The sequence below is a fragment of the Teleopsis dalmanni genome, chromosome X (genome assembly GCF_002237135.1).
Source record: "Teleopsis dalmanni isolate 2A chromosome X, ASM223713v2, whole genome shotgun sequence".
In the NCBI taxonomy this organism is placed as follows: Eukaryota; Metazoa; Arthropoda; class Insecta; order Diptera; family Diopsidae; genus Teleopsis; species Teleopsis dalmanni.
Genome location: NC_051848.1, coordinates 8956225 through 8968250, shown reverse-complemented (window position 1 = coordinate 8968250; position 12026 = coordinate 8956225). Strand labels below are relative to the sequence as shown.

Here is a 12026-nt window from a genome sequence, read left to right as displayed (position 1 = left end):
TTCAAGTAAAATTTTTATTAATGTGTGAATCAGATGTTTTGGTTTGAATTTAAATTTTTGTATTGTTTATTTGCGTGGCACTGGTGGTCTCGTCTGGTGAGAACACAAAACTGTTACATGAGAATCTGTGTAAAGAGCATAATTTTGCACTTTATTTATGTTACGTTCTCAGTTTCTACTTTACTTGTGTTTTACTTGAGTTTTACTACGAGTAACTCGTGGAACAGACCTAATACATTATTTATTTAGAAAATATTATTAGAGAAAAATAATTATTATTATTACAGAAATTTCATATCATTTTAAATAATTAAAAACAAGACAACTTGAACTTAGACTTATCGAACTTCAGTATATTTTTATATAGATTTTCAATGGATATTGTATGAAAAATTGCTTAAATTGTAACAAATTGTGCGAGTTAAATATAACAGTCTGAACATATTATAAAGATCATGTTATACTATATATAAACAGCCAAAATTCCATAATTTCGTTACAATGAAATTAAATTAATTTGGAAAGTGATCACACTGCCCCAAATTAAGAAAATCATATGCTTTTTGTTTACAAATTGTATATTCAAAATTACATGCACAAAACACTAATTTGTCTGTGAAATTTTAAAAGTTTTTTCTTATAACCATAAAGAATGACAAGCAGTAGTTTTATTAACTTTAGTGGATTTCAGGTATGTGGATAATTATTTTTCATTCTATTTTAAATTAATAACAGTTACACTAGTTTCAAAATATTTTCTTGGTTTTATTAAAGTCAGCTGTATTTAGAAATAAATGTCACTTTACGTTATCTCAATTTATCATTTGTGAATACCTTAACATATTTATATATATATATATATATATAATTATATAAGTATCGAACTTTATTAATACATATTTGTCCGGTACGATACGTGTAGTAAATCATATTACTTGACATATCTACATACATAGCAACACCCAAAAATATGGCAAGACATGATCGATCACACGATATACATGGGCGTACACAGGTAAGGACAGGGGTGACAGCGATTGACAGACTTCAGTGCATAATATATGGGAGATATGTTATACAGACTGATTATGCATACTAGGTTAAGTTAAGTTATGCTGGCGATCTAAAGGATCCACTTAGGCCTATTGGCCCATTGTGTTATTATTTTAAATAGGTCAGAGGGTGAGTTAAAAAAATTAATACTGCATAAGATTAAGATTTTAATCCTTGTTGTTTAATAGATTTGTAGGATTTTTACAATAAATTACAATAATTGTTACCAGTGGCGTGTTTAGGTAAAGATTAGAGGATAAATTCTTATACTACAGATTGTAGACTACACAACAAAAACACAAAAAATAATTATTTCGCAAAAATATTTTCTAGTATAGCCCCACTTGGCACAATCCTGGCTACCCCAATAAGAGTTACTTTGGTTCTTTGTATGTGAAAGTCATTTGCAATTTATGTTGAATACTTTTGTCGATTTTTATTATATTTGGAAAAAGTGCGATTTGGTTAATATAACAATTTAATAATGGTAAATGTTTTTCAATATATTAATTGACTAACATAAGTCAATCACGTTTTATTATTTAAAACGATATTAAATTTATTTGGCGACCTAGTTCTTCTTAACAATGTTTCTTATATATTTTTTATCCGGCTATAGGTTCGGCTAAATATCATTTCATATCATTGATAATTATGATTTAAATATAAATGTGACGTCCTTAAATGCTTTGAAATTCTTCTCTCATTCACTCTTCTCTCATTTTATTCCATATTATATTTCTAGTATTTTTAAATCGGTTTTAACAGCACCAAACTTTTTTCTTAAGAAGAACATTAATTAATTGGCACTTAGACAGAAGCTTATTTTGCTACTCTTTCGCTACATATTCCAACTGCATGGTCCAACTATTCTAAGTGCTGGAATTTTATATATCTAGAAGCACCTGCAGTAAACTTAATTTTTATACAGGATCCTTTTTGAATGTGTATCTACCAAGAGAGAGGGGCGAATTTAGAAAATATTTTTGCAGTTCAGCTGATTTTTAATTATATATTAGATTGTGAAATGTGGGGAATCTTTCCACACATCCTTTATTTCTAAATACGCCACTGTATATTTTCTCGTATCTATTATATTATCTGCAAAATATTTTATATCTATATAATATTATTTATTACATCATTTTCATATAATTTTTATTATTACAACATGTATGTATGAAAAATCCTATGAATATAAAGTTCAATGAAATAGATTATTTTAGATAAACCTAGATAATCACATTTGTCTCTTGTGCTTTATCATTTGTCTTCATCTTCGTAACAATATGTCAAATCCAAATCAATTGATCACTAGAATATTTGGGTCTCTTTTTGCTTATACTGCAATTATCTGTCTCCATAAACATTCGCATATGCGTGAGTGGTGGTACGCAGAAAAAAGTCTACAAATTATTTTGGCGTTTTGTTACTATTCTTCGGTATTTTCGGCACTTCTTAAATAACGCGATCAGTCGGTTGGGTGTCGGTGGCTTCATTTGTTACAAAGTTTTAGTGAAATTAAAAAAATGATTAAAAGCACTGTTCTTTTTTTAATGATAGGTGGTTTTTTTAGTTTTTATATACTGTTAGTAATTTTGTTTATATGTTTATATTTGGTGTTAATGCGTGCACGTGTAATTGCACAAAATATTGCACAGGCGATTACACGCTACCGTATGCGACTACGACGACAAATTTAAAAAAAATGTGCAATTGTTTTAATTTTAATAAATATCAACATAAATAATTTTAATGTTTATAAGTCGGTTAATTATTATTAAGTTTATAAATTACTAAATATACATATATGTTCTTTAAATGCATTTTTGCAATTGTTGCTGGGTGCCATATTACTCATATGATTTTGTTTATGAAGCAACATGTTATTGTGGGTATGTTGCAGTTGTTGTTGCTCTGAGTCTGCGTCAACTGAAGAAGAAGAAGAAGAAGGAAATGAGTTTGAAGTAAGTGCTTTTTTTTGCTTAAGTAAAAAAAGTAATATTATTTATCAAAAAATAATAAATTAAGTTTTGCTGCCATTAAATTCGTGTGTAGTTTTATTAAAATTGAAAACACAGTGTTTATATACATAGACATACATACATACATACATATGTTGATATCTTCTGTAAAAAATGCAGTTTGCAGCCTTGCTTTCCAATTAAACCAAACAAAAAAAAACATTGACATGCCGGTGGGAATTTCACCACAATTTGCCCTCAAATTAAGCTATTGGTTCTTTAATTACCATTAATATTATTAATAAAAAAAATTATTAATAAATAAAAATTAATAATAAAAAAAAATTAATAATAAAATATAATTTTTTATTAAAAAATAATAAAATTTTTTTTATACTTTGCCCAAAATTTATTTCGCTATTAGTTATACATATATTGAACAGTCAACCTTGGCTTTGTGTTAATAAAATTTTTTTTTTTTTTATTTTTATTTCCACTGGTTGCAATGCATTTCAAACTGAAGTTTTTAAATTCTCCTTTTTTCCCAACAGTGCCTCACATATTTAAGAGTGTAGACTCTTAAGACTATATCGCTTTATGTATGTACATACATACATATGTATGTATTCACTTACGAAATTATCTGTACCGTTACACATTTAAACAAAAAAAATTTATTAACAGAGAACAAAAAATATTTGCATTTCTCTGCAGTGAGAAAAATTGTATTTGTTTTTCTTTTTTTTAACTAAATTCGCATGTGTCACTTAAAATAATCAGGAGAAATGCATAAAAAAATGTAAAAATTGTTTATTGCTATTGTTATGCTATTGCTATTTATTATTATTGTTATGCTGCAGAAATTATGTTTTTTTATAAGCTTTTTGTTTTATTTTTCAAAAAAAAAAAAAAAAAAAAAAAATAGGATAGTTACCGGCAATGATGTTAACAGACGCAACGTATAAATTCAATGCATGCAAACTTTGCTATAGCTATCAGCGCAGAAGCTTTATCGGCGGCATCGGAGGCGTCGTCGTCTGCATTTCAAGTATTTCTAATGCATTTTAATTTTCTTGTTAGTTACGTCAACTGCGACGCAAGCGTTTAAGTTTGTAACAAGTAAAAATATTTCTTAAGAAAGTGTTGATGTTTTATTATATATCGAAAAAATAAAAATAAATTATAAAATAAAAAAAAAAATAATATTTCATTGCAATTAAAATTCTTTTACTTGAACAGAATAAAATTTTTTCTTATGAACTCCACTGCGGTCGGCGTTAAGATTTAACATCAACTGCGACGCAGCTTCACTTAAATAGAAATAAATATATTTACGTCTGCGTACATTATTCAAATATATGTTATCTAAAACTTAGTTGTTATAATTGATGAATTACGCGTTATAAAATTACATATTAGACGCTATAACACCTATTTAAAGAAAATAAATAAAAAATAAAAATAAAGGAAAAAAACTAGATAGTTTTGTTTTAAATATTTTCGCTTATTTCTGCAATATTAACGTTGATTTTTAGTATTAAAAAAAGTTGTTTAGAAATCAGAATTTTTTTTTATTTTAATTATAATTAATAACGTTTGCGACGATGATATGTGCTGTCAGTTAAACGTAAAAAGCTTCTCTGCTAACAGTTACGCAGGCGCTGTGAAGTTTTTTTTTACACTTGTGACAGAAATACTCTCACTTACGTTAGCCGTAACTGCGGCGTCAGCTTCACGCATAGACCAACAATTATGACGTTGTGAAGTGCTATGTTATTATTTCCGTCAACATATACAGTGGTATTGTTTGCTGTTGTGTTGTTACTTCCGCGCTATGTAAACAAAAAATTAATCAGGATTTTTTGTAAACAAATTTATAACAATTTATATCCAAATTTTTAATACATTAAGAAATTTGTTTATAAATTTATAAAATTCAGAGAATAAATTTTTCTTATTAATTCTGTCTATAAAATTTAAAAAAAAAATTTAAATACAAAAAAGTTGCCTTCGTTGCAATGTCGGTTTGCAGGTTTTTTGCTATGAGATGTTGAGAATGTTGCTTAACTGGGGTGACTTAGCTATGTAAACAAAAATGTAAAGGAATTGTTTATAAAGAAAATTTTGAATATTGTTATAAAATTTTCATGTTCGAAAATTAAAAATAAAAATTAAAACAATAAATTTTAGAAATTGAAGAAAGTATTGAAAATACTAAAGAAACTTTTATTAAATTAGTTTATTAGTTTATTAAATTAAATAAAATAAAGCAAAAAAATCAAAAAAATTTTTGAAAATGTGAAGAAAAAAATTAAAAAAAAAAATAAAAAAAAACTTGAAGAAAAAATTGAAAAAAAATAATAATTTATTGTTTAGTCACTAAAATTTGTAATAAAAAAATTTTTTTTTTAATTAATTAGCCCGTTTCAAAAACAAAGTTATTGTAAAAAAAATTAAAGAAAATTTCACATATTTTTTTTTTAAGAAAAAAATTGAAAAAAAAAATTATTCTACAGCTGATTTATGATTTATGATACAGCTGATTTATGAGTAATATAAACACAGTAAGTGAATTTGTTAATAAAAACTCCAGAAAAATGTGCGAACATAAAAAATTCAAGTACCGTTTTGGATTAGTTGGCTCATGAACGCTGACTCTGAGTTTTAAATTTGGTAGGGCACAATTAATTAAAATAATATAAAATGAATTTTTGTTGTTATAGTTTACTACTTTTTAAAAACTATAAGAAGAAAATTGAAAAAAAAAGTTGAACAAAATAAATTAAAAAGAAAATAAAAAAACAAATAAAAGAAAAAAAATTAAAAAACAAAAATTAAAAAAAAAAAATTAGAGGAAAATAATTAAAAGAATAAAAATTGAAGAAAAAATTAAACTATAAAATTTTTCTAAATTTATTTTTCGACCTGTTTATTAAAATGGTTTTTTTATATATTTTTATTTTGGCCGTAGGTCCCTTCTTGTTAAATAATAAAAAATATTAATATACATATATGTATATAAAATGTTCAGTGTTTTAGAAGCTTATTAAAACTTTGTTTATAAACTTTATGGATTAAAACAGAAAAATACACGCATATGCATACATAATAATTATATGCAAAAGCATTTGTAAAAGTTTTTCTAAAACGCAAATACTTTATATATAGAAAGTTATATAAAAAAATTGTAGAAAATTAGCTGTGTTATATGCAGAAATTTAGTTTAAATTGTTTTGTAACAAATTGTTTATTAATGAAACATTTACGGTGATGCTAAATAGTAAACATTTATAAAAAAGTTAAAAAAAAGTTTTAAAATTATTTCATCTCTTATTTTATTTGCAGTTAAATAGCGATTCATGTAAGCAACTAACATATTCTGCTACTGATGCCACAATTGTTGCTGCTTTTAACAACTTTGCTTTAGCGCATATGTTAACAACATCCTGTTAACTTCTTATTGTTTCATTTTAACAGTTAACTAAGAACAGAGGTGAGTTCTATCTGTTTTTATAATAAAAAAAGAATATTAATTAATTTTCCAGCTTCCAGCATTAAATTTGTTGCCGTTGAAAACTGGTAAGAGACTTATTATAATTTATAACATTTATTATAAAAGATTTATTATTATTATTATTGCTAAGTAATTTAGATAGTTGCTTGACATTTTATCGCCACATGCCATATCTCTAAGTTGATGTTGATCTGAATGGATCTATAAAGCATATAACATAAAAGGAATTATAAAGACGTATGCATAGATTAGGATGTGTGTAAATAGTGCTGGTGAGAGAGAGGTAGAGATTTTTTGAAAGTAAGAATAGATTGAGGAGTTCCAGTAACAGCTGGGTCTACGTCGCGGAGCCACTCGTCATATACGACGATTTCTATGGGTAATTTTCTATGGGTGCAGCCATAGAAATCTAGCTACCTCAAGGTAGACCCCCAAAAGTGTCACACAATCTGATCTTTATGATTGTTACGCTTGGTTGGTCTATATAATTAATATGTTCTGTTGGTCTATATGGTTGATATATTTGATACATATAAGTTCTATTTACTTGATATGTTTGGTTGGTCTATATGATTAATTTGTTCGGCTGGTCTGTATAGTTAGCGGTGTGGTCATATGTTTGCAAAGTGATTTCTATACACAGTTTTATTACATTACATTCCCAGGCTTGGTCTTCCTTCATTTCACTTATTTAAGTATGATGCTACTAATTACAGTTACTAATCATTATTTCTTTGACTTCTTATTGTCCATATAAATCTAAACATGCAACCAATGTGATTGTTGTTGCTTTTACGTTTTTGCATATAAACATGTTGTTGTTGCTGTTGGTATTATTGTATAGTCATTTGCAACACATTCTTTTTCACAAAAAAAAAAAAAAAAAAAAAAAAAAAAAAGAAACGAAACCAACTTCAAATAAAACGCTTACTCAATTTATTTTCACTTAACTTGCTTTGTGTGTGCGTAAACTTTTTTAGCGCCTGCAAGTATGCAATATCATCTTGCAAAATGCTTTTATCGTACTGTGGATACTTAATGGGTTGGCTGCTGGGTTGCTTGGTTGCAACAAAGTGAATTTCAAATAATAAAAAATTAGAAGAAAACTATAGCTCAGCATTTTTGGTTGAACTTTCGTTGTTGAAAGGAGAACAAAACAAAAACAAAAACAAAAATAAAACTAAAAAAAAAAAAAATTTGACAAAATAGTGAATTTAAAAATTCGTTTTTAATGTAAAAAATATGAAACTCAGACATTTTGGTTTAAAGGTCGCCTCGTAACTGATTTCAACCGAGTACGCCACTTAAGTGGGTTGCGCTGCATGGGCGGTTTCATTTTACTTTGAATTTGTGGTGTACTTTTGTCTTGTTTGCGCTTTACTGTTTTCTTAATGTTGACTTAAAGCTTCTATTTACGTCTATGTTGTAAGCAAACACTTCGCAAAATTGTTTACAAATTGCAAAATAATTTTTACAAAAAATGAAGCGCAATTCCGTAAAACACAACACAACACAACACAACAAATCAAAAAAAAAAAAAAAACAAAAAAAAATACACTTTGAGTGGTGAACGTACACGTCGCATAAAAATTCCATTTGTTTCCGTTTCATTTCGCTGACTGACGTAAAAAATCCTTTCCGAATTAAACAAGCGAAACTACTAACAAGAAACGGAGAAACGTAATAAAAGAAACGTAACGTACGTACGTATGATGCAGTGGCGGTGTGGACGTTAAGTGAGGCGTGGCGTGACTGCATTGGCTACTATGGCGGAGTGCTTAGTATAATTTACCGCTGCTATGGGAACGCTGCAAGATAAGTAGCCTTAAGCTGATTTAAGTTGAGCTATGCAAATTGAATTTTTCTCCCACAAAGTGCTGCCAACAAATGTCAGCGAGAACATCCTCACAAAAAATTGAAGAGAATTGGGGTATCATTAACAAAGAAGAGAAGAATAAAATGAAACAGAAAAATTATTAAAACATTCAAAAGTTTCTAGTAAATTTTTTTTTATGAAATATTTTTAGAATTTTATTAGTTTATATACCTCAGTACTTAAAATTTGAACTGCACTCCAAGGTACAGTTAATACCTTGGCTCTTATATTTAAAGCGTTCAATGTTAATTGAATACATTTTTTGTTGTTGTAGTATATACATACTGATCTATCTAAAACTTTTAGAAGAGGTGAGTGAGACTTAGTCGTCTTTAAAGACGAATGGGTCCATGAGGTTGTTTTCTAATAATTTGTTTTCTCACAATGATTTTTTCTTTTTGGTAAATTGTTTAATTTCATTCGACTCTCTTGGTTTTTAAATGTTTCAAAATTAGAGTACGAGAAGAAAGAAAGACGAGAGAGAGAAGAGAGAATGAGGAGAGAGAGAAGAGAGAAAGAGGAGAGAGAGAAGAGAGAAAGAGGAGAGAGAAGAGAGAAAGAGGAGAGAGAGAAGAGAGAAAGAGGAGAGAGAGAAGAGAGAAAGAGGAGAGAGAGAAGAGAGAAAGAGGAGAGAGAGAAAGAGGAGAGAGAGAAAGAGGAGAGAGAGAAAGAGGAGAGAGAGAAGAGGAGAGAGAGAAAGAGGAGAGAGAGAAGAGGAGAGAGAGAAAGAGGAGAGAGAGAAAGAGGAGAGAGAGAGGAGAGAGAGAGAAAGAGGAGAGAGAGAGGAGAGAGAGAAAGAGGAGAGAGAGGAGAGAGAAAGAGGAGAGAGAGAGAAAGAGGAGAGAGAGAAAGAGGAGAGAGAGAAAGAGGAGAGAGAGAAGAGGAGAGAGAGAAAGAGGAGAGAGAGAAGAGGAGAGAGAGAAAGAGGAGAGAGAGAAAGAGGAGAGAGAGAGGAGAGAGAGAGAAAGAGGAGAGAGAGAGGAGAGAGAGAAAGAGGAGAGAGAGGAGAGAGAAAGAGGAGAGAGAGAGAAAGAGGAGAGAGAGAAAGAGGAGAGAGAGAAAGAGGAGAGAGAGAAGAGGAGAGAGAGAAAGAGGAGAGAGAGAAGAGGAGAGAGAGAAAGAGGAGAGAGAGAAAGAGGAGAGAGAGAGGAGAGAGAGAGAAAGAGGAGAGAGAGAGGAGAGAGAGAAAGAGGAGAGAGAGGAGAGAGAAAGAGGAGAGAGAGAGAAAGAGGAGAGAGAGAAAGAGGAGAGAGAGAAAGAGGAGAGAGAGAAGAGGAGAGAGAGAAAGAGGAGAGAGAGAAGAGGAGAGAGAGAGGAGGAGAGAGAGAGGAAGAGAGAGAGAGGAAGAGAGAGAGAGGAAGAGAGAGAGAGGAAGAGAGAGAGAGGAAGAGAGAGAGAGGAAGAGAGAGAGAGGAAGAGAGAGAGAGGAAGAGAGAGAGAGAGTGAGATTGTAGAAAAAGTATTCATTCAATGTTACTAAAAAGACCACTCAAACACAATGCTTATATGCAAAATGTTGTGAGACAACGTAGAGAAGGAATAAAAAAAACTAAAAAAAAAAACGACAATTCGTTTAGATCCCTCATCGCACGCAACGCTATTATCTCTCTAGCCAGGATATATGTAAAAACAATTTTTATGAATTGAGAGAGTAGTAAATGCTAATTTTCAGCAAAAATTTATTCTAAAAATGACAAGTGTAACTTCAAAAAGTAACAGTATTGTACCAGGTTTACACTTAAATTTATCGAACCTTTCTATTATATCTTCATATGGATTTTGAAAGAAAAAAAGCATATATTGCTTTATTTTTGTCGAGTCAGTTATAGACAATTTTACAACGTTCACTTAAGGGCCGATTTGACATTTAATAGATTTTTGCAGTTTTAATTGACATTTAAAGGTTACTTGTCAATCAAATAATTCTCTTTCAACCTAATCTATAAAATAATTTATCGTTTTTGGCTTTAGAGGTAAGCATAAAACAGCTTTAAATTGAAATTATATTATGATCATTCTATGATTTTACTAGCATTGCCATATTTTTCATAATTATAATCTTCCTTTAAGTATTTACGACCTGCAATAAAACGCATACTACACTTAACTTAAGGGAACCTTAAACGTGCATTGTAAAACTTATTCTTAGATTCCTTCTGCAAGACACATGAAGCCCAATAAAGTAGAGATTCATAAACAATAACAGAAATTCATTTACATTAAAATATAAAAGTTACACCAACGCTGCTAAGTTAGAAACAACATCGTAATCATTTTTAATTGTTTTACATACAGATTTAAAATTAACTTATTATACCTCGCTATCTTTGGTGTGATGAATGTTGCATTACTTCCTACATTACTGTCTGCTGATGGAGAATTATTCTTGATAACTTCACTTGATATTACTTGTTCTTGTTCAGGTGTCTCTATTATTACATTATCACTCATTTCATTTTCATCATTTGAATCAGTTTTGGAAAATTTTCCATTAAGGCATGTTAGACTACACCCGCAATTTAACGTGCATTTCTTAGTGTTCGAATAACATCCGCAACGCTTGTTGATGCATTTACCACGACACTTACAGCCTTTCTCTCTCCGTTTGTTACCTGTTCCGTTGGCGTTGTTGGCGTTGTTGGCGCCAATGTTTTCGGACCCGTTGCTCGTAACAGCATGCGTTTCGTCCATTGAATGGGACGAAGTATCTGATTTATTTCGAAAAGTCTATAATTCAATTTAGTGACAAAATACCAAAACCCGAAAATATATATTTACCGTTGATCGTTTATTTGGTCGTCGAAACCTTGGCGTTTTTATCCAATCTGGATCAGTTTTACTTGAAGTGTTCATTTCATCTTCTTCTTCTTCACTAGACATTAGCTCTTCAATATCATCTTCAAGTATGGGCTGTGTATTAAATAAATAAAATATATTTATAGCACATATTTTTAAAATTATGATATTTCATATAAAAAAAACTTTACCTCAGTTAGTTGCTTTTTCTTTTGTAACTCTTCTTCTTGTTTTTTATAAGATTCTATTACTTCTTTCATTTCATCTATTTTATCGAAATATTCTTCCTGAATCTTTTTCGTTTCAGCAGAGTTATTTTCAGTGGATTGAGTACTGTGCAACTGCCGCAGCAACACAGAAATCCTCTCTTCATACATACTCTCCCGACTGTTCATCATTTGCTCATGTTCAACTTCCATTGTGCGCATACGTTTCATAACCCCGTTGCAGCGTTCATCGACAGTTTCAATTGTGTTACGTAGTTCATCCATTGCAGTTTTTTGTTCCTGAGAGCGATTAGCATGTTCTCGTCGCATATCAGAAACAGATTTTATCAGATGTTTAATGACCATACGCGCTTCACTAATACTGTACAAGCCGTCACAAAACGTACGTACGCGTGTCTCAAAATCAGCAGCACAAACTTTTTGCTGCATTTCTGTTATTTGCGCATTACGGAGCTCTAACTCAAGCTCCAAGTTAGCAAGCTCTTGTGCTTCAGGTGTACCTACAATTACCGGCTGTTCTTTCAAATCTCGGATACGATTACTAATAATAGCGCGGTCATCCATTAAATTGTCCAAGGAATGTTCAGCGTCAATTA

General features: G+C 29.9%; 1 protein-coding gene and 2 long non-coding RNA genes across 4 annotated transcripts; 1 reads left to right on the top strand and 2 right to left on the bottom strand.

Moving 5' to 3' along the window:
• Window positions 1–2673: 2673 nt before the first annotated feature.
• LOC119662296 lies at window positions 2674–3444 on the bottom strand. Its single transcript, XR_005250749.1, has 3 exons — window positions 3415–3444; window positions 3164–3294; window positions 2674–2985 (listed from the first exon to the last, which is right to left on the bottom strand). It is a non-coding gene; the product is annotated as an uncharacterized LOC119662296 (long non-coding RNA).
• Window positions 2980–6596, top strand: LOC119662295. Its single transcript, XR_005250748.1, has 3 exons — window positions 2980–3020; window positions 6363–6510; window positions 6563–6596. It is a non-coding gene; the product is annotated as an uncharacterized LOC119662295 (long non-coding RNA).
• A 3828-nt stretch (window positions 6597–10424) lies between these two features.
• Window positions 10425–12019, bottom strand: LOC119662068 (chromosome-associated kinesin KIF4-like). Of its 2 annotated transcripts, none has more exons than XM_038071611.1 (3): window positions 11395–12019; window positions 11186–11317; window positions 10425–11134 (listed from the first exon to the last, which is right to left on the bottom strand). In XM_038071611.1, the coding sequence occupies exons 1-3, from the start codon at window positions 11992–11994 to the stop codon at window positions 10655–10657; spliced, it is 1212 nt and encodes a 403-aa protein (XP_037927539.1). In that variant the 5' UTR covers window positions 11995–12019; the 3' UTR covers window positions 10425–10654. The 2 variants fall into 2 exon arrangements, with proteins under 2 accessions (XP_037927539.1, XP_037927540.1); XM_038071612.1 differs by having other exon boundaries at window positions 10837–11115.
• Window positions 12020–12026: the final 7 nt, after the last annotated feature.